The following is a 22,594-nucleotide window of genomic DNA, read 5'->3' as shown; positions in this document are numbered from 1 at the left end:
GGTGGCCTGCAGTGTGGTGAGTTAGTGAGTGGGTGCGTGAGTTGATCGATGCGTATATGATTATGTGTGTGAGTGAGCATTGGATTAGTGAGTGAATGAGTGGATAAATGTGATTAATTTTATTTTATTTTATACCTACGTGACTTTACCGAAAGAACCAAAGAGTAGTGGATACATGATTAAGTTAACAAATGAACTTGTTGTGAACTGCAGTGTGGTGTTTGAAGACAGTACAGACATGATGAAACAGTCAACATGGGTGGAGGAATCAGTGAGTTAAGTTGACAATAACAGTAACCATGGTCGTAGCAATATAAGAGTGATAAGGAGACGACTATTCACCGTGAGTGAGCAAGTGACTGAAGGGAATCAGCTAGTGCTGGATCATAAAACACCCAGATTGCTCGACGTTGAGACACCTTTGCAGTTTTGTTCTTGGAAGATATTATTTTGAATGGATTTTATTGTAATTTTCTTGAAATAACTAGGCTTCATTTATTGAAATAACTAGGCTTCACTGCACAGACGCACTCACCTGTAAGATTCCAGTTGCTTCAGGCAGCTGAGTTCCCGGGTGCCTCTGGTAAACTTTGACCATGGGTCGATCCAAACGCTCTCTCAGTGGAATGTCACCGTATCTCTTGGGACCCTAAACCACAGTAAATAGAAGATGTCACGCTAAAGCTATGCACGCTCGTATACTCATGTTAATACTTATCTGCATGCTCTTACCTGGCTGATATGTGCAAAGTGCCAATTCTTTCCAGTGCCGGTTGTCATTACGCGCTGATATGCTTGTCCCACGCTCTGAGACATCGAGATACAATCCCTATAGTTTTGCACTGTATGGCATTTGCTGAGCAAATGCCCAGAGATTCAAAATGTCAAGTGGCCAGCAGTAAACATCATTATCAAAGATGTAACAGATAAGAGTTAACATATTTCTTGAATTGAACAAGGCTATAAGTCCTCTGGAAGAAAAACGATGGAAAAGCATCCCAAAGACCAAAAGTGAGAGGGAGGAAGCATGAAGAGATGTGTTTTGACCTGCAGTGTGGTGAATGGGTGAGTGTATGAGTGGTATACAGGCGTTCGAGTGGACGGGTTCTGGGTCCAGTCACCATGCGGCAGAAAACTGCCAAACAACAGGGAGTGGTTTTGATTTTGAACAAAAATTTTTAAGAGGGTGTGGGAGCGTGGAGGCAAGGTGTGGGAAGCTGAGTCCCAGGCTACTGTGGACTCGCCTCCCCATCAACAGGATGCGAGGAATGGTGGTGGTAGCTCATGCCCCACCAAAGATAAACAGCAGTAGAGGGATGCAAACAAAGCCTCATTCATGCTAATCTCCCTCCCTAATCCCTCTCCCTAATCCCCCATTAACACAACTGAGGTGCTTGTGTCCGGGGGTGGAATTCCTTTCCAACTCAGACCCTGCTTGCTTGCCCATCGCCACATATATAGCCTTGTTGTAGCTGCTCTCTCGCTAGTTCAGCTGTTCCACTACTGGATTATAGTTTCTGCCTGAGGACGACCGCTTGTGTTGCGATCGAAACGTCGTGATTTATTTTATACCTACGTGACTTTACCGAAAGAACCAAAGAGTATGACTGACTTATCTACCTACAATAGGCATTTATAAATAATACAAAACAAAGTACTCAAATGCTGTCCCCATGACCATAAAGTCCACACTACACAACTCCTTTGACATGCCAAAAGCCTATAGCATGTAGGCCATGACCTGCTATATTTGCACAGTGCAATCTCGCGTTGTGACATAGCAATTACAGCCATGGGCGCCTTTTTCACCGCCCTGAATGGGTCTCAAAAGGCGTGGCTAAAATGCTAAACTAATCGCAATGAATGAAAGGATATCTCTCACTCGGACGCCTTCACAGCCACCCCGAGACCTCACCGGGACACAATCAGACTGTGTTGCAGCAGTTTCTAATATGGACATTAGGTAATTCACGTTGAAATAATTATTATATGTATATATTTTTTTAAACACAACAAAACAATTTAAAGAAAAGTAATTTTTATTAGAAAAATAATTTCTCATTTCCAGCTGCTTGGTGGGGTGGCACCCCAACGCCCCTAGTGGACGAACCGCGCCTGCCCATTGGTGATGAGGCAGATGTGGAGAGACTGGATAAGTTTCTGTATCTGGGCAGTGTGCTTCTGACCAGCTCCGGTTTAGCAGCTGAGGCACTGTGGAAACTACCTGAGCTATCACTCCATATGATGCTAAAGTTCATTTCAGCCACAGTTATGCCCAACCTTCTCTATGCATGCAAAATGCAGACAAATTTGAAGGAGCATACGGGTCAGCTTTAAACATTTAGGCTGGTCTGTCTACGATCAATCCTGTCTCTGGTGTGGACCAATCAGTTTCAAAGACAATGCATATATTACACTGTGTAACAATTTTTTTTTTAAAAGAATTGCTCCTGGGTAGTGTTATTTCCCAATTGCTTATGCCCCAAAAGCAGTGGCGGAGCCAGTGATCCGATCAAAATCCCTAATTTCGATCAGATCATTGGGGTTTATCTATATATAGGGGAAATTTGTGATTATGTGTGTCTGTTCAAAATGTTTAGCGTACTTCCCGACATGCAACAAACTTGAAATTTGCCATGTGGGTACTTTCCAGACTGTAGACAATGCAAAAATATACTTTTGTATATTTTTTTGGGGAGGGGGGCTCAATAATGCATATTTTTTTGCACGGCAAGTGAGCTGTAATGTCACATGTCATGTGACCTGCACATGTGGAAGCGCGCTGCGTTATGAACCCGACGACCCGAGGTCGATTCCCGCTCTCAGCCACCACTGGTGACGATTATTTGAACCGGTCCTGGGCCTCCCCTAGGTCGACTCAGCCTCAAACGAGTCATTAGTGTGGTGTGTGAACATCGCCACTGGGGAGACAAAGGCGGCCGGGCGTGGTGAATCCAAGTCCTGGGCGAAGCTGGGTAGTAAAGCTAGTTAGTAATAAATCGGCATTTTGTGACCCCCACCGCCACTGTGTAGCATATTATTACGTGCCAGGGACTCTATGAGATGATAGGACAATAGTCTGTGTCCATAATTAGCAATAAGTAACGGCAAAGCAGTTATAAGTGACTCACAGAAGTGTGCGCAGTTGCGTATACAGTACACGACTTCCCTGAAGGCATACCTTCAGCGAGCGCGATGCCGATCACACACGGTTCCAATTCGACCCTCGATCGATGGCTGCGCCATCGCCGCACACGCGTCGAATAAAAAGCAAGGGACAAGTCCCTACTTACTAACAACTCCTAACATATTTCATTGCTGGAGGGGTTGCCCCCCCTACCTGAAAATCCTAGCTCTGCAATTGCTCAAAAGTACAGAAAATGGCTAATATTCCCCACAAACTTTGCTTTGTGACCAGGACAGTGATATTTTGAAATTGACCTATCTTCCAGAACATTCCAGATAGATTCAGTGGTGAGTAAACTTGGAGTAACTTCTAGAACATTCTAGAACTTTCCAGTAATATAAATAGAAGTCAGTTTAGTTTCAGCTGCCTAAGTGAATACATATGTAGAGGAGTAGAGGAGAGTGGTGGCGTCGCGTGCGCTGTCCGGTGCTGTGACATCACGGGACGTGGGGTCGCACGCGCCGGGCAGTGCACGTGACGTCTCGCCTCAGAGGGTATTTAAGGGAGACCCCGTGACGTAAGCGGGGTCACTGGAGGAACGGGGATAGTGGAAGGGGTGAAGAGGGAACCCTTATAGTGATACCTGTTAATAAACCCTGGCGGAAGCCCCTAACTCACCTCCGTCTCCGAGTACCTCCGTCTACAACAGCAACAACTACTTAACAACTGGTGTCAGAAGTTTACACCGTCGCCAACATGTCAAAAGCGGGCGCACGGCGTAAGAACCCACCGGCACATGACTTGGAGGGTGCCGAAGGCGGAGAGGAGGCTCCAGCAGTGACCCCGGAGCCCGGGACCCCGGTGACGGTCCCCATGGAAACGAGCGGGCCGGAGCGGGAGGATTCGGCTGCGGGGAGTGCCAGCTCACCGCCGCCGCCAGAGACGGAAAGCGTCCCCGCAGCTCTGCTGCACCAGCTCCTGCAGGCGGTGGGGCAGCTGACCGTCAGGTTGGCCGAGGTGGAGGCACGGACGCAGCCAACCGCCCCGCACTCGAGACGGGAGCAACTGTCAACTGCCAACGTTGAAGGCGCCGCCGTTTTCCCAGCGACCGCTCCACCGGAAATGGCCGTCATGTTGGCTGCGACGCAATCCGCGGCGGCCATGTTGGCTCGGGAGACGTATGCGGCCGCTACTACGGCTGCGACGCGGCGGGCGGCGGACTTGGCTGCCATGGCGACCGCGACGCCGCGTCTCTCCACCGACGCGGCCGGGGTTTCTCGGCACGCCGCTCCTGCGGGACCAGCCGCCGGCGACGACGCGGCCCTACATCAAGCTGCGCCCGCCGGGGGGGCCCCGGGTAAGTACGCGCGTGCCGTCCTCGCCGGGCCGCCGGGGTGGGCAGCGGCGGCTGCCGCTGCCCCGTACATCGCTGTGCCGCCGGAATGGGCCGCGGGTGCTGCCATGGCGACCGCGACGCCGCGTCTCTACACTGACGCGGCCGGGGTGTCTCGGCACGCCGCTCCTGCGGGACCAGCCGCCGGCGACGACGCGGCTCTACATCAAGCTGCGCCCGCCGGGGGGGCCCCGGGTAAGTACGCGCGTGCCGTCCTCGCCGGGCCGCCGGGGTGGGCAGCGGCAGCTGCCGCTGCCCCGTACATCGCCGTGCCGCCGGAATGGGCCGCGGGTGCTGCCGCGGCTCCACCTGTCGCTGCGCTCACGGGGCCGGCCACCGGCGATGCCGCGGCTCTGCACCTCGCCGTGCCTGCGTCCCTTGTCATGGATGACGCCGCGGCTCCGTGTTATACCGCCGCGTCTTCGGCGTGGCCCATGGAGGCTGCAACGCCGTGGTGCCTCGCCGCGTCGCGAGAGGTTGCGGCGGCTGCGGCCGCTGTCCCGCACCTCGCTGCGCCGGCGGGGTGGGCCGCGGGGGCCGCCGCAGCTCCGTGTTATACCGCCGCGTCTTCGGCGTGGCCCGGGGAGGCCGCAACTCCGTGGTGCCTCGCTGCGTCGCGAGAGGTTGCCGCGGCTACGGCCGCTGTCCCGCACCTCGCTGCGCCGGCGGGGTGGGCCGCGGGGGCCGCTGCAGGCCCGATTTATACCGCCGCGTCTTCGGCAACGCCGTGGTCCCTCGCCGCGTCGCGGGACGACGCCGTGGCTTCGTACGCCGCCGCTGACAGGTGGGTCGCGAAAGCGCAGGTGCCTTCACACCTCGCTGCATCTACGGCGTGGCCCATGGGGGCCGCAACTCAGCCGCACTTCGCTGCGTCTACGGCGTGGCCCATGGGGGCCGCAACTCAGCCGCACTTTGCTGCGTCTACGGCGTGGCCCATGGGGGCCGCAACTCAGCCACAATTCGCTGCGCCTACGGCGTGGCCCATGGGAGCCGCAGCACCACCGCACCTTTCCGCGTCTTCGGCGTGGCCCGCGGGAGCCGCAATGCTGCCACCGCCGCACCACGTCGCGTCCGCCGGGTGGCCCGCAGGTGCCGCTTGGCTTCCACACCTCGCGGCGCCGCGCGGCCAATGGCAGCGCCGGTTACCCGACGTTGCGCCGTTTGTCGCGCAAGGGGGCGACTGGTCGGCCTTCCAGGACCGGTTCGACGCGGCATACATGTCGGTCGGCTGGTCCATGGAGGAGGCCTTGCCGGCGCTTCCGACCTGCTTGGACGAAAGGGCTCTGCAGGCCTTCAAGTCCATCCATCCGGCCAATCGGGCTACACTCCCGGCGGCCTATATCCAAATGGCCAACGTTTTTGAGCCGCCGTCCACCGCGCAGCTAAAGTTTTCATTGCGGCGGCGGGAGGAGGGGGAACTGCCGCTGGCCTTCCGCTGCTCGCTCCTGGCCCTGGCACAGGCTGCATACCCTGACCTGTACGGCAGGGCACTTGATTCTATGGCCTTGGGGAAGCTGCTTGACCTGGCAAGGGAGCTAGGAATTGCTCTGTCAATCAACAATGATCGGCAGATCACATCCTTGGCGGTCGCCGAAAACATTCAGGCGCACCTCTCCCTCCGCCAACGGCCTCAGATGGCGGCGTGTGCGGGGGTCCCGGCGCCGGACGGGGGGGTCACCTCTCAGGGGGTGGACACCCTCGCGGCCCTGGCGGTGCCCGATCGTCGAGGAAGGGGGGCGGGTGGTCGCCGTCCGGAGCAGCGGGGGCGGCCGGGACCTTCCCGTCCACAGGAGGCGGACACGGTGGCCTGCTTCCGCTGTGGTCAGCGGGGCCACATTGAGCGGGGCTGCCGGAATGCCCCGGGGGCCTTTGGAAAAGGGACTCCACCTTCTCCTAGACCCTCCTTGGCATCGGGTCCGGGGCCCCAGGCGAGTCGCGACGCATCATCTGCGCGGCCGCTCCCTTCACCTCATGCATCTAGCGGGGCTAGGACCCATCGTCATGGGGTTGTCCTCGAAGGGTCGGGTGCACCATCGTCATCACCCCCTCAATGGCCCAGACAGACCCGCCACTGGGATGCACTTGCGCATAGGATGGTGGCGGCAGCTGCCGGCTCCTCAGCGGTGGCAGGATATGTGCAAGGGGTGCACGTTCGCCTCCTGGTGGATACGGGGGCATCGGCCACCATTATTTCGGAGGCCATTTTTGGGCTGCTACCCCGCAGCGTGGGTCCGTTAAGGCCGGTTCGCGGGGCTTGTGTCGCCGCGAACGGCGGCAGTTTGGGCATCTTGGGCCACGTTGTAGCGTCGGTTCGGGTTGACGAGATTGAGTTGGCCGGGCCGATTTTGGTCTCCAGGACCTTGGCAGTGCCATGCCTCTTGGGGACCGACTTTTTGTCTAGGATGCCCATCCGAATTCTCGTTGACCAGGGCTGTGTGGAAATGCCGTCAGGGAGGCGGCTGAAATTCCTACAATCGCCTACCGTCCTGTCTCCCTTGGTCGCCGGTGTACGGGCCTTGAATAAAGTGCCGGTGACCGTACCACCGGCGTCACAAATCCTGATACCCCTTAGGTTGCGCAAACCGCTCGAAATGGGCTCCACGGAGACGGGTATCCTCCTGTCCCCGTCAAGCTACTTTTCAAGGACGAAGGGGTTGGTGGGCGCCTTGACAGCCGTGTCGGGGGGCCAGGACCTTTTTTTGCAGGTCCTCAATTCGGGACCCTTGCCGGTCGTAGTCCCGGCCGGCGCCGTTTTGGCACACGCGACCCCGGCTCCTCCACCCGAGAGCGCTGCCCCGGATGGAGGGGTCGTGGCGGGCGTGATGCGCACGGGGGACCCCGACGCATCATGGATTGCCACGTTGTGCGACGAGAATGCCTCGTTGTCCTCCGGGGAACGTCGGCAACTCCGCGACCTCATCGAGCGGTTCACCGATGTATTCAGCCAAAGTAAGTTTGATCTGGGTCGCACTACTCTTTTGGACCACCACATAGACACGGGCGACGCGGCCCCTATTCGACTTAATTCCCACCGCTTTAGCCCAGCGGAAAAAGATCATGTCCGCTCGGCTGTCGAGGAAATGTTGGCGGCGGACATCATCTCCCCATCTACTAGCCCTTGGGGTGCCCCCATTGTGCTAGTCAAGAAACGGGACGGGAGTCTCCGGTTCTGCGTCGATTTTCGTAGATTGAACAAGATCTCGGTGGCTGATGCATATCCATTGCCTCGCATGGATGATTCCCTGGACGCCCTCTCGGGCGCGCGGTTCTTTTCGACTTTAGATTTGCTCTCCGGCTTCTGGCAATTGCCACTGGATGAGGCCTCTAGACCCAAAACAGCGTTCCGCACACCCCAGGGGTTGTTCGAGTTCAATCGGCTTCCTATGGGTCTCCATTCGGCCCCGGCCACCTTCCAGCGTCTCATGGAGATGGTCTTGGCGGGGCTGCAGTGGGAGTCTTGTCTAATCTACTTGGATGACGTTATTGTTTTTGGCCGTACGTTTGGCGAGCACTTGCAACGCCTTGAGGCGGTGTTCGTCAAAGTGCGTGCTGCTGGCTTGAAATTCAAACCCCAGAAATGCCACTTGCTACAACCATCGGTGAGGTATTTGGGACACATTGTTAGCACGTCAGGTGTCGCCACGGACCCGGATAAAACGGCTTGTGTCCGGACGTGGCCGACTCCCACATCTGTCGCGGAGGTGCGTAGCTTCGTTGGCTTCGCATCGTACTATCGCCGGTTTGTCCGCGATTTTGCGACCATTGCGAAGCCACTGCACGCCCTTTCCGCCAAAGGCCAAAGGTTTCACTGGGGCGCGGAGGAGGAGGCGGCTTTTGCGGCGCTTCGCACGGCCTTGGCGGATGCGCCGCCCTTGGGGTACCCGGATTTTACGAAACCCTTCCTGCTCGATACCGATGCCAGCGACACGGGAATTGGGGCTGTCCTGGCCCAGGTGGTCGACGGGGTTGAGAGGGTGGTAGCCTATGGCAGTCGCGTTCTGTCCTCGACGGAACAGCGATATTGTGTGACCCGGAGGGAACTTTTGGCCATAGTTTATTTTGTTCAGTTGTATAGACCATATTTGTACGGTAGGCTGTTTACGGTCCGAACCGACCACGCGGCCCTGCAATATTCGCTGAAGATTAGTCAGCCCTCGAGTCAGCTGTCTCGCTGGCTCGAAGTGCTCCAGGATTACCCCTTTGATGTAATCCACAGGAAGGGGACACAGCATGGAAATGCGGACGGTTTATCCCGATTGCCGGCAGGCGGTGGGTGTGCTTGCGCCCTGGGCTCTAGCCGTTGCAAGGCCCCAGGGGACGCCGCGGCCCAGTTGGTCGCGTCGGCCGAGGCGGACACCCCTCCAGGTGCGGCGTCGCCCGCGGATTTCGGCCTTGGACTTCCCCGGGAGGTATGGTCCGGCTTGCAGATGGAGGATTCCTCTCTGCTGAAGCTACGGCGCCGTGTCGGACATAAGGCCCGGAGCTCAGCTTCGTCGGCTGCCCTGGAGATCGCCGTGCATGACGGACTACTCATGCGTTGGGATGCCCAATTGGAACGCTATTGTGTGGTTGTGCCCACTAGCCTGCGTGGTAAATTAACCCGAGCCATTCACGAGAAGCTTATGCACCTTGGCTACCACAAGACCTTATTGACCCTTAAGCGGGACTATTACTGGCCGGGTGTTGAAGGTGACGTGGCACTGATTTTAAAGGGTTGCCACGACTGCGCGCGGAGGAAGGCCCCAGTTGTCCGGGACCGGGCCCCGCTGCAGTCCATCCGGGTTTCTCGCGTTAATGAGCTCGTGGCGCTCGACATTTTGGGGCCATTCCCTGCATCCCAACGGGGCCACAAATACCTCTTGGTGGGCGTTGAGTACCTCACACGTTGGCCCATGGCATGGCCTTTGGTCGATCAGTTGGCCTCTTCTATCACCGAGGCCTTCGTCCAGGGGTACGTGTTTGACAAGGGCGCGCCGGAACAATTGTTGACTGACCAGGGGCGGAATTTCTCGTCTAGGTTGCTCAAGGAGGTGTGTGACCTCCTTGGCACCAAGAAAATCCGCACCTCGCCCTACCACCCCCAGTCAGACGGGATGGTAGAGCGCTTGAACCGCACCCTTACGTCCATGCTGTGCCACCAGGTGAACACGTCCCAGTCAGACTGGGACCTGTTCGTCCCGGGGGTCTTGGCGGCGTATCGGTTGGCCCCTCATGCCTCCACGGGATTTTCGCCTTTTTATTTGATGTACGGTAGGGAACCGGAGCCCCCGGTGCACGTCCAGATGGACATTGGCTCCTCCAAGAAGGGGTCGGCGGTGCCGACCCCTTTGAAGGTCGCGCTTGACCGGCTGCGCGAGGCGCGACAGGCCGCTGCCGAGAATTCCGCAAGCCGGCAGGCGGCTAATGAGCGGCTGCCCAAACACCAGGCAGCTGGCCTCCCGTGGATAGCGGGTCAAAAAGCGTGGCTGCATTGTCCCCAGGTCCCCGTTGGCACATCGGCCAAATTGCATCGCCCTTGGCAGGGCCCTGTGGAGGTTGTGGAGGTCCGCCGGCCGCAATGCGTCCGGATTCGGTTCGGTCGCCGGCAGTGGATAGTGCACCCGTCCCGGCTCAAACGTTATGTTCCATCTACCCTGGGGGATCCACCCCCAATTCCGGAGCGGCCGGCTGATGATGTGTCCGGCGTGCCTGACCGGCCGGGTCTCGCTGACGGAGGTGACGTCCGACCTGTGTGTGTGCCCCCAGGCCCCTCCCGAGTGAGGCCGACAGAGACCCCCCGGTCACCGGAGGCCACGGCGGTGGGCCTGTTGCCCGCTGACGGGCCACCTGCATGGGAGACGGACATCATACGGGGGAGCGGGCCAGCAGCGCATACCCGCTCGAGGGGGATGCGGCTCCGGTGACGGCCCTGATGGCCGTTCAGCGGGCCCAGCCCCTGGCGCCCGTTCGGCGCTATCCGGCGGATGAGGCCTTCGGGGTCTATTTGTCTTGTTTTTTGTTGTTGCTGTTCTGCTTGAGGGGCCGTGCTGCCCTAAGGTTTAGTTTCTAGCAGCCGGTTATACCTTCAGGCACACGAACTCGTGAATATTCGGTCTTCGGTCCGGTGTGGGGCCCCGCTTGCGGGGTGCTTGCAGCCGGGTCGGCTGTTTTTTTTCACGGGGGGGGGTGATGTAGAGGAGTAGAGGAGAGTGGTGGCGTCGCGTGCGCTGTCCGGTGCTGTGACATCACGGGACGTGGGGTCGCACGCGCCGGGCAGTGCACGTGACGTCTCGCCTCAGAGGGTATTTAAGGGAGACCCCGTGACGTAAGCGGGGTCACTGGAGGAACGGGGATAGTGGAAGGGGTGAAGAGGGAACCCTTATAGTGATACCTGTTAATAAACCCTGGCGGAAGCCCCTAACTCACCTCCGTCTCCGAGTACCTCCGTCTACAACAGCAACAACTACTTAACACATATTTGCATTTTTCTGAAATGGCATCAAGTGGCTGCAAGCATCCGAAAGACGCATTTTGCTATGTCTGTGGCCAATTTATCAAGACAAGAGCGAAAAAGTACTCTTTGGCAGCATCTGCTAAGATGTGTGAGGCCCACAAGGCATATTTAGGATATTACGGCATGCTTGTCGGGGATCGAGACAAACCCTGGGCACCTCATTTCCCATGCGAGCAATGCAATAAAACTCTGGAGGGTAAGATGGACAATTGTTGCTCGGAATTTTGTTATAAAATTTGTTTAAAAAAATTAAATTGTACAAGTTTTTAATTTTAAAATAATTTTACAATTTTAAATGTTATTGAAAAAAATATATCTTATATGCAAAATGTTGTGAGAATCTCTTACACATTAGTCATGGGTGAAATACATGTATTTTTGTAGGATGGTACAGAGGGGAAAAGAGAGCCATGAAGTTCGCTATCCCAAGAATTTGACAGAAACCCACTGACCACTCAAGCAACTGCTGCTTCTGCATGGTCGACCCTTCCAAACGTAGGACTGGAAAGAATGCACCTGCTATCACATATCTGGACCTTCCTTCATCTATCGCCCCGGTGCCACACTGCCATAAGCTCCCCGTACCCACTCTTCTGGAGAGAGAGCAGCCGTCTTTAGAAGAGAGCAGCAAGTCAGAGTGTGAGGAAGATGTTGTAGATCCAGATGACAATTTCAGAGGTGGAGCTGAGGAGAGAAACCCATACTACTGTAATAAAAGGACTCTTCACCAGTGTAGATCTCCGTTGTCCTTTATTCGGGTTCTCGTCTCTCTCTCGCCCCTACGGCGTCCTCACTCAGACCCGCACCTCCTCCACCGTACACCCTGCAGCCACACTGCTGCTCCGCTCTGCAGCTACACCGCTGCTCCGTCTGCAGCCACACCGCTGCTCCGCTCTGCAGCCCCACTGCCGTTCTGTGTGCCCCGCACACTCTGCCAGCTCTTCACGCCCGGCTGGTTTCCCACACTCCACTAGCTCTGCTGTGCCCCACGTACACCGCTGGCCGACGGTGCCGTGGCCTCCCACCACGTGGCAATCGCGCCACCCTCTCGCCACTGCCCAGCGTGGCCTCCTCCTGTTTCCACTCCTTCTCAACTCCCAGATCCCTTCCGGTTCTCCCCCTAAATCCTCTCTCTCACGTGACCCTGACTCCTCCTTCTCCTCACGTGACCCAGACTCCGCCCCCTCATTCCTTGCTCGCATTACATGACCCCCCTCCTGATGAAAAACCCAGCCGTCCCGGCTGCAAGAGAACAAAATAATGCGAGCAATTCACAACCATCGGGCATCACCAGACAACGGAGATTATAACAACACAACAACAAGAACAACAATTAACGAACAACAACAACAAGAACAATAATTAACGAAAGGAAAAAGACTTGGAACGCGTGCGGGTCGCCGGCCCGTCCCGAACGGGAGGCGGCCCCCCCACAGACCATGACCGCGACAGGGTTTTAAGAGCGACGGGATCGGAACCGCCCGCCGCTGTTGGAGGCCCGTCAACACCAAAGTCCCGTTCCCCAGAGAGACCCGTCGCCGGGGTCTCCCGCAATCGCGTCCGTGGTGGGGTTGGAGGGGCAGCGGGGTCAAGTGTCCCCGTCGCCGTGGTAGGCCCACCCGGAGCAGGATTGGCTGCATCCGCCAGTTTCACGGCCGGTTCGTCTGTCCTGGATGGTCCTGCCGCGTCGCGTCCGTGATCGAGGCCTCCTGCTGGGGCAGCAGCAGAATGCGAGCCCAACAATCTCTGGCGAAGTGGCCTTTACGGCCGCAGCGGAAACACGCCAAGTCGGTTCGCCGTGCAGCACCCCCTCTGTCTTGGCGCTCCCGCGCCGGCGGCCCGGAGCGCAACCCCGCTCCCCCTCGAGCAGGCCACTGGGTGGATGCTGCCGTCAACTCCTCAGGTCCCCTGTCGTCCCGAACGTAGACAGCCTTCTTCAGGTCCCATCCTGTCGCACCGCCTTCGACCGAGGGGCCCCCCGTCCAAGCTGACACCTGTTTCCACCGTCGAAGGCTAAATTGGGCATCCAGGCACTTAGCCGCCGCACGGGACGTTAACTTATCGTGCCCGCACACCGGCATGGGGATGCCCAAGTCCCTGGATAACTCCAACATCTTCCCCAATATCAGGGGTTCCAACAAATCGGGCTCCGTCTCCGGATACGCGGCCATAGCCAGCTCCAGCACGGCTCCCCGGAAAGCCACCGGCGATTCTTCAGGTGCCCGTTGTCGCTGCACGAACCTATGATGAGCATCGTCCGGGGGTTCATACGCCTCCGCCATTTCTTCAAACACCCCCTGTAGCGTCCTCTTCTTTTCGGCCTTGATGGAGCGGAAGAACCTGACGGACTCGTCGTCAAGAAGAGTTGGCAGAACCTCCAATGCTTCCGCGTCCGTCCATTTCGCGGATCGTACAGCCGCTTTAAAACGGCAGGCGAATGCGCTCCAATCTCCGCCGATGGAGAACTCTTTCATAGTTGTTAGACGATGGCTGCGGGTCCCTGCTCCGCCGTCTTCCGTCGATGATGATTCGAGCGGCAGCGACAAGATGGCGTCACTCCGCAACGTGTTCAAAATGGCGGCTCCCCGCGGTGGAGGGCGCAAGATGGCGGCTTCCCGCCGTTCCTCCCCAGCCACGCCCAAGATGGCGGTTTCGTGCCGCGTGTCGGAGAGGGCCGACTGCGTCGGCAAGGCCCCAGTCGGATGGTCCCCGCTTGGCCTCCCCGAACTCGTCGTGGGCGTCACAAGGGTGCATAACTGCGTTAAAACAGCCTTCAGCGACTCAAGTTGGGCCGCCACGTGTCGCCATCCTCCGTCGGCGTCCACCAACGCGGACGGACCTCCTGAGCCGGCAACGTCCTGCACCCCCGTCGCGTCGCTCGTCCCTGCGTCGCCTCCTCCCTCCATCGTCGTTAGCGCCACCGCCGGAGGAAGATCGTCATCAAAAGATGGTACAGAAGATAGTGCAGGGACGTTCTTTCTTCTGAGCTGTTTTGACATGCCGTTTCACTTCCGACACCAATGTAATAAAAGGACTCTTCACCAGTGTAGATCTCCGTTGTCCTTTATTCGGGTTCTCGTCTCTCTCTCGCCCCTACGGCGTCCTCGCTCAGACCTGCACCTCCTCCACCGTACACCCTGCAGCCACACTGCTGCTCTGCTCTGCAGCTACACCGCTGCTCCGTCTGCAGCCACACCGCTGCTCCGCTCTGCAGCCCCACTGCCGCTCTGTGTGCCCCGCACACTCTGCCAGCTCTTCACGCCCGGCTGGCTTCCCACACTCCACTAGCTCTGCTGTGCCCCACGTACACCGCTGGCCGACGGTGCCGTGGCCTTCCACCACGTGGCAATCGCGCCACCCTCTCGCCACTGCCCAGCGTGGCCTCCTCCTGTTTCCACTCCTTCTCAACTCCCAGATCCCTTCCGGTTCTCCCCCTAAATCCTCTCTCTCACGTGACCCTGACTCCTCCTTCTCCTCACGTGACCCAGACTCCGCCCCCTCATTCCTTGCTTGCATTACACTACCCCAACCAAAAAAACCTCAAAAAACTTGATCAGAGATCTTGGTCTCACCAAGTCCAATTCCGAGCTTTTGTGCAAGTCGCAGATCAGAGGAAGCATCACAAACCTTTTTGCAGCTTCTTCACCCGTCAAGATGGGCTCTGCTTCGGCCACAATGTGACCAGTCTGTTTGAGGCAATCGGAATCACCTGTAACCAAAGTGAGTGGCGCCTCTTCATTGATAGCTCATCCAGGAGCCTCAAAGCCGTGCTGCTCCATAATGGTAACAAGTACCCGTCTCTTCCCCTGGCTCACTCGGTGCACCTCAAAGAAAATTACAAAAGCTCCAGGATGCCGGTTCTGGGAGTGAACTCGTCGTCGCTGTCCTCGCTGCCGCCTTCGCCCAATCTTTACGCGGCCGGACAGTAGTTGGTTGTCTCGGTCGACGCCGTTGGTGCAACGCAGACAGGGTCGTGTCTGGGCCGGGTCGTATGGTAACGTGGTCGTGAGATAGGGGGCTGGAGTTGGTGGCGTGAACACAATAAAAGGGAAGGACCGTGCCTTCTGCGACCACCTCGTCTTCGACTGAGTGTGTGCGCGACACACGCCACCCGCACACACACACACAAGCCTCGAGGAGAAGGAAGAAGAGACTTCTGACACTACACTATTATTCTTCTGCTGGTCTGTAGATAGAGTAATAATTTTCATTATAAATGAACATATTTTGAGTGGAGTTAGAATGAGAACAGCTTAGAGTATAAGTGTGTAAAGCCAAGACTTAAAACGTTTGTTTTCGTAATTTTTGTGCCTGAATTTACAGTACAAATGCCATTTCTAACTTCATCACGTGAATTAGTCCATCTATGTGTGTGTGTACGTGACTGCGTGGGTGTCTAGTGGGAAGCTGTAGTGCAGTGGTCAGGGCACTGCTTTACAGACCCGGTGGTCCAAGTTTGATTCTGACTCACAGCAACATCGGTGATAAAGATCTGAACTAGTCCTGGGCCTACCCTAGGACGACTCACACCGACATGAGTACCTATTGCAGTGTGTAAAATAGCATTTGGGAGACAAAGGCAGCCAGCATGGTGCCCCCCCCCCCCCCCTGTGTGTAATGCCAGCCTTAATAGGTGCTTGCTAATAGCACTTGCAAAAGGCTGCATGGGGGATTTTTGTATCTTTGTGCGTGACTGGGAGCACGCTCACCTCTATGTACCCCTGTGCTGTTGAGATCGCCGCATGCCACCTCTGTGCTTGGTGGATTGCCATGCGTGTGTGGCCTGCGCTCACTTGCAGCGCTCGCTGGAAAAAACAAGACATCCATCATTGTTTCATGATTTCTACTTTTTTGCAATGTTTTTAATGCACAACTGGATTCAAGCTACTAACAGAGTGTAAGTCACCATCCACTTGAGAGGTGTGTGCGTTCCGTGTGGTCAACGAATCCTGGTTATTTCTTTGGTGTGAATTATTCATACTATGCAGTTTGCTTCACAACGAACGTTAAAGATCTCATGACGTCATTTGAAAAGAGGCCATTGTGTGCCAGCGTCAAGGTCCGATTTTGTCCAATTCGAAAAATGATCCAAAAATTATTCAACTGGGATAAGGTATAGCAATATCACTCCCACTAGCACAAGAATGCCTTACAACAGGGCCAGATTCTGAGTCACCTTGTGCCTCAGGGACAGCTGCCACTGGGGGAGCTCTTTCAATATTTGAGATCAGATGAGATGCAATTTGCTTATTTTGTGTGTAAAGAACTATGAGATGCTAACACTAAACTATTTTTCTTTTACCAGGTAAGGCACACTGAGCTATATAGCTCTTTTCCAGAAGCGACCTGGCCACAAATTATAGCTTAACGAAGTGGCTTATCATGCAGAAATTAATAGCAGTGAAATACTCTAAACGTGTGATGTTAATTCTAAATGTGGAAGAAAAAACAGGAGGACTCAGAGAAAATCCATGCGACCACAGGGAGAGAGAACATGCAAACTCCAAATATACAGGCGGCAGGGTCGGGATCGAACCCTCGACCTCCTGCATACCAGGCGAGGGAAATAACATCTCTGAGTCACTGTGGCAACCCCAAAAAAAAGGGCAAAGACATATCATTGTCATTATGACTATCTGTGTGAGAGCTGTGCACGTTTCTGTGTGTGGTATGTGCTGCGCTGATTACCGCGAGGCAGTTGGTCTCCACTAGCTTCTGGCCCAAACCTTGTGTCACACGCTGGCGTGCTCTGCTCTGCAGGTGAGCCACCTTCTTGATCACGTGACTAATCTCAGAGCGGATTGCCATCACCTCCTTCTGACCTTGTGCAGCTTCTTCCAGCACGCGGGCGCACTCTGACATACGTGGGCACAAGGATTTTATCCACAGGTGCATATCGGAGATTATGCAGAGAACATAATTTATAATGTGGTATTGTATTATTATTGTTTGCTTACCCAGCGTAGCCTCAGTCAGTCTCAAGATACTTTGTCTGGATGGTCCGACCAAGACTGTGGAGTCGGGGGTAATGTTGCTATGTATAATCCCAATTGACTAATTTTCAGGTAATAATTCAGCATTGGGATGTTTAGTTAACACCCCTTCTTACATTGCTTTGTTAGCTTATGGGATGAAACCAGATAACCTGGAGAAAACCCACACAGGACAGGGGTTGATCATAACTTCACACATAAAGGCATCAAAGTTGGGAATCAAACCCAGGTCCTTGCTGGGTTTACACAGCATACCCATAGTGCCTTTGTGTATAATACAAAATGTCACAATAACCAAATGTACTAACAGGGAAACCTCACTAGTGCGACCCCGTAGAATGCTGATTCTTTATAGCACTCCTTGTCCTGGAGAAAATGTTTACGAAAAAATGTAAGATCAAAACATCTATACTGTAAAGCACCTACACATTTTTGTGAGAATACGCAGCAGTGCTGGTCGAGGAAATGTACCCACCCCCATCATTCTCTGATGCATGGCTCTCAGCCAACCAGACCCCACCCCCAGAGATTCGATTGGCTCCTACAAAATTCCACGTGATAAGCCACTTCATTAGGCTACAATTTGTGGCTAGGTCGCTTCTAAAAAAGAGATATATAGCTCAGTGGGCCTTGCCTGGTAAAATAAAAATAGTTGAGCTTAGTTTTATCATGATTTGTAGTCACAATTACATTTTTTTAAATCTATTTTTATTTTTTAAATGTCAATGTTAGTGAGATAAGAACTCACAAAAACAGGATAAAGTCTCTCAGGCTCCACCTAAAATAAACCTCACTGAGAATGACCGCGATTGGGAGTGCAGCAGCAGCTCCAACAACCTCGCCTCTCACCGCTGTCTTGTAGGGGTGCAGTAGAATGCACTCATGAGTACAGTACATCATACTTACTGATGTTATAATAAATTATTCTTATATTACTCATACAAAAGAAATAACGCTGTCGGGAACGCATCTGCATATATAGAATGGTATTATGACCCCATTTACCGCTTATTCGATGAGTGCTCACTTTTTCAGGAACGCATGTTCAGCGACAAGCGAGGTCTGCCTGTATGTATTTATTATGTACTAGCACTTACCACGCATTTGTGCAGGATATTACTTAAGTGACTGCAAATTATATGGATTCCTTGATGACACTCACTAGTCAATTCTAAATCAACAACAATATCATAACAACATCAACAATGTTGTGACATTATCAACAGTAATAATGTTCATATCAACATCAACAGCAATAATATATCAACATCAACAACAAATTAAAACAAATATTGTTAATATTATCACAACGTGTATAAATAGTAGTAACAGTTGTACAACTATTTTACAACCACAAATAAAGCCACACTATAACTACAACCATCAACCACAACTACAGAGACATAACCACAATAGCTGCAATATAACCACAACTATATCCACAACCTGCATCTTAAAAACTATAACCACATTGCAACCACAAGCATAACAACCACAGAATCACAACCACAGCAGCCAAAATATAACCACAACCACAATTTAAGCACAACCACACCAGGCACATTATAACCACAACACATTATAACCCCATTGAGACCACAACATAACCACAACTTTCTAAGCACAACCACATAACTTCAACATTACAACAACAGTTACATTACCAAAATCAAAACATAACCAACTATAACTACCACATTACCACCAGAACTACAATATATCCAGAACAAAATATCCACAACATAACCACAACCCAAATAACCATAACCACAACCACATTATAACCATAACCATGATAACCTAACCAAAACCATAACCATATTCTAACAACAATAGGAGCATATAATCCCAACCAAAACTACATTTTAACCACAACCATAATAACCACATTATAATCACTAACAAATTATAAACACAACCATCACATTATAACCATCACCACGTTAAATAATCACAACCAGACACATGCTATCCACAACCATAAGCTTATTCAAAACACAACCATAACTAAATTATAACCACAAACACGTAACCAAAAACGTAAACATATTTTAAGCACAACCATAACCACAACTACCACATTATAACCACAATAATGAGCACATTATAATCACGACCATAACCATATTCTAACCACAACCATAACCATATTATAATCACAGCCATAACCAGAACCATGGCGTGTGTGGTGGAAGAAGCACTGACGAATTTCCATGCCAAATCTGGACAATCCCAACTCAACCTAAGCGCAAATGGAGAGGACACAGGCATTGACTAATAAATGTTTTACCTGTTTCAGCACATTCGTTAACAATAATAAAGGAATGTCACATTCATTTATAATCCATCTTCACAGACCTTTTATACAATTTCCTGGGAATGTCCTCGGCAAGGGAAATTGTTTATATTTTATGGATTTTGTTCTCCCACACAGCGTTTGGGAATTCAAGAGCATGATAGATAAATGAACGGATATACAAATGTAAATTATATATATGTAGAAGTAATTGGCCCTTATTGGTCATATTGTGCTGTATTATATGGCTCCGGTCTCGCTCAACTCTTTGGACTCACAGGACTGTGTACTCCCTTGAATCACTGTGTGATGTTGTAAGTACTCTTGACGTATGACATTAAGGCATGGCATGTGTGTCCTGTAACATTATTACTCCCAATACATGGTACTGTACTATTTGGTAGTGACATGGCCCAGCAGGACGTTTGGTGCTTGTTGCAGAGGTTCATGGTTTGAACCTAGCAGGCCACCCTGGTTGATACTGCGGTGTGCCTTCATGGTATATTACCACACACCATCTGCTTAATTTACAGTGGACGTTAAAAATCCTCTAATGTAACTCGAAATGAGTAGGCCATGTGCGCTGGCATCATAGTAAAACATATATTTATAAATTCCCAAAATTACGGAGTGAATTACTCCATTGGAAAACACATATCAAGAATCTCCCCGACTGACAATACGAATGCCTTCTTGCAGGCGAGGTGCTGAGTCACCTTGTGCTCCAGAGACTGCTGCCACTGGGGGTACCCTTAAAGTATTTGAGATGAGATGTAAGGTGCTTCTCACGTATTAAAAGCTGTGAGACACCCCGGCATAAAGAAAGCTACTCTAAAGCAAATTATTATTACGACTTGTGCATAAACATCTGCATGTTCCATACCACGTGTATACCTGGGGACAGTGGGCCAATAGGATCTGGGCTCCATTTGGCAGAAGGAGTCGTATGACTTAGACGACTGGGTGTTGCGTGACCGATCAAGTCTAGCACACAAGACCTCTCAGAGATGCACGCCAGCAACCGCTTACGGCAAAGGGCCAAGTTCTGCATGGAGAGAAAAACAAGTTCAAAGATTAACACTGTAGTTATAAATGCAATGTCCATATGTATGTCTAACTTCTTTCGCACCGTACGTAGCCAACCGTGCTAATTGGAGGTGCAACCATGCAATATATACATTTACAAATAATGTAGTGCCTTCAAGTCGAATAGGTACTATCTTAGTAAACCTGCTCATCACCATTATCAGCCATGCCCAATCCACTGCCGGATGAATACCTCCCCATGCCACTGCCACCTCTCAGGATCCTGCGATGCAGGAATCCATCCAGCACCAGCACGCGAACTGATTATATCACTCCATCTCCTTGATCGCATTCCATTCCTTCAGTGCAACTCCATTGTGATTCTTAACCATCGCTCACTACCCCTTCTCGTCAGGATTATATCCTGCCCGAGCCCAATTACTTTTTAAAATAACACTTTTCTTACTAGTTTTGATGTTAGTTAAAACTGTTAAACGAATTTAAAAAAATTACGACTGGAAGGAATGCAAAGTTCTGTGCTCAATTGCAAAAAAACACCATTGAATATCTGGCAATCCATTCAGGCAGCAGTAACTAGGCTTTTCCTCAACAAGAGCAGTGCATGTGTAGTGGTGATACGCGCTGGGTGTATATGTCGTGTGCCAGCGCGTATGTACGGGTGTGTGTGTGGTGACGCGCGCTGACGGGGAGGAGCAGGCGTCAGTGCGCGGGTGGGGGTAGTGCTGCTGATTGGCTGTGTGCCGGTGACGCGCCCAGAGGGAGTGATCGGGTAGCAGCGCGGTGTGATTGGTCGGGGAGTGGAAACACGCGCTGAGCGGAACCGGATCGTAGGGATAGCGCGTGGGGATTGGGTAACTGAGGAGCGGTGCCGACGTTGAGGTCCGCATCCGCTCCGTCTCCCGGGAAGAAGGGGTATATAAGGTGATGCACAGAGGAGCAGGGGCAGAAGTGGAACCATCTAAGAATGAAGACGAGGGTGCAGAGATAGAGCCCGGAGAGGAGAGTAATGGAGAGTAATGGAGAGTAATGGAGAGTAATGGAGAGTAGAGGAGAGTAAGGTATAAGTGTGTAGCCAGCGAGAGGGAACGGTCTACACGAGCTGAGTAATGTATAGTGTGTAGCCAGCGAGAGAGAACGGTCTACACGAGCTGAGTAATGTATAGTGTGTAGCCAGCGAGAGAGAACGGTCTACACGAGCTGAGTAATGTATAGTGTGTAGCCAGCGAGAGAGAACGGTCTACACGAGCTGAGTGATGTATAGTGTGTAGCCAGCGAGAGAGAACGGTCTACACGAGCCGAGTATGCATACGGTGTAGCCAGCGAGAGAGGAAGGTCTACACGAGCCGAGTATGCATACGGTGTAGCCAGAGAGAGAGATGCAAAGTCTACACGAGGCGAGTGGAGAGTGTAGCAGAGGCGCAGAGTCTACACGAGGCGAGAGAGGAGTGTAGCCGAGGCGCGGAGTCTACACGAGGCACAGAGAGCCGGCAGCACAGAATCCAGAGTCAAGAGAAGCGCATTGTGAAGAAGAGAGGCCACGCGTTGTATTGTTACAAGTCAAGATTTAATAAAAGAAGTGTGTTCCCGTCAAGGAGTTTCCTGCCGTCATTTTCCAATACTTCATCTGGCGTCAGAAGTGAAACGTGCTTCCGAGTATGGAGACGAGGAAGACCCGTAGGACCCACGGGATTGACCGCGAGGAAGACCTGGACGACTCGGGGCCGCTGGTGGCGGGGGGTGAGGAAGAGGACTTGCCCACGCTGCAGGGTCCGTCGACGGCGCCGGCCGAGCGACCGGGGACAGACGCCGGGCTTCGTGAGGCGCACTCCCGACTGGCGGAGCTGCTGCTCGCCGCCGCGTCCATCTTGGCGGAGATCAGCTCGTCGGGAGGAGCGGGGAGGGTGGGGGACATTTTACAAGGTCGCCCCGCAGATTCCCGCCAAAACGAATGGGGGATTCCCGCCATTGCGCCTGGGCCTACTTTTGGCGGGAACGGCGAGCGCCACGTGGTGGTGGGTTCCCAAGCGCGCGCATCGACGTCATCAGCGCGCGAGGGGGTCCGCCATCTTACGTCTGCTGCTGGAGCCGCCATCTTAGACACCGACGGACAGGCGGAGAGGAACCACGAGGCGGATGACTTCATTTTTCAGCAGCGCCTGCCCACGTTGTCAGCCTTCAAGGCGGAAGGCGGAGACTGGGGCCAATTTCAGCGAAGGTTTTTGGCGCATCAAGAGATGTCAGCGTG

The 22,594-nt window shown here is 53.4% G+C and overlaps 1 protein-coding gene across 2 annotated transcripts in view; it reads right to left on the bottom strand.

Moving 5' to 3' along the window:
• LOC144721174 (tektin-like protein 1) overlaps nt 1–22,594 on the bottom strand; it is a 54,032-nt gene that overhangs the window by 5,793 nt on the left and 25,645 nt on the right. For both annotated transcript variants that reach the window (XM_078598559.1, XM_078598560.1), the window contains exons 5-8: nt 20,197–20,347; nt 16,702–16,868; nt 15,723–15,818; nt 536–649 (exon numbers count right to left, since the gene is read on the bottom strand). In XM_078598559.1, the coding sequence (XP_078454685.1) occupies nt 536–649; nt 15,723–15,818; nt 16,702–16,868; nt 20,197–20,347 (528 nt within the window). The remainder of the gene's footprint in view (nt 1–535; nt 650–15,722; nt 15,819–16,701; nt 16,869–20,196; nt 20,348–22,594) is intronic.

The sequence above is a fragment of the Lampetra planeri genome, chromosome 11 (genome assembly GCF_965212315.1).
Source record: "Lampetra planeri chromosome 11, kcLamPlan1.2.h2, whole genome shotgun sequence".
NCBI lineage: Eukaryota > Metazoa > Chordata > Hyperoartia > Petromyzontiformes > Petromyzontidae > Lampetra > Lampetra planeri.
This window is presented reverse-complemented; position numbering and strand designations above follow the sequence as displayed.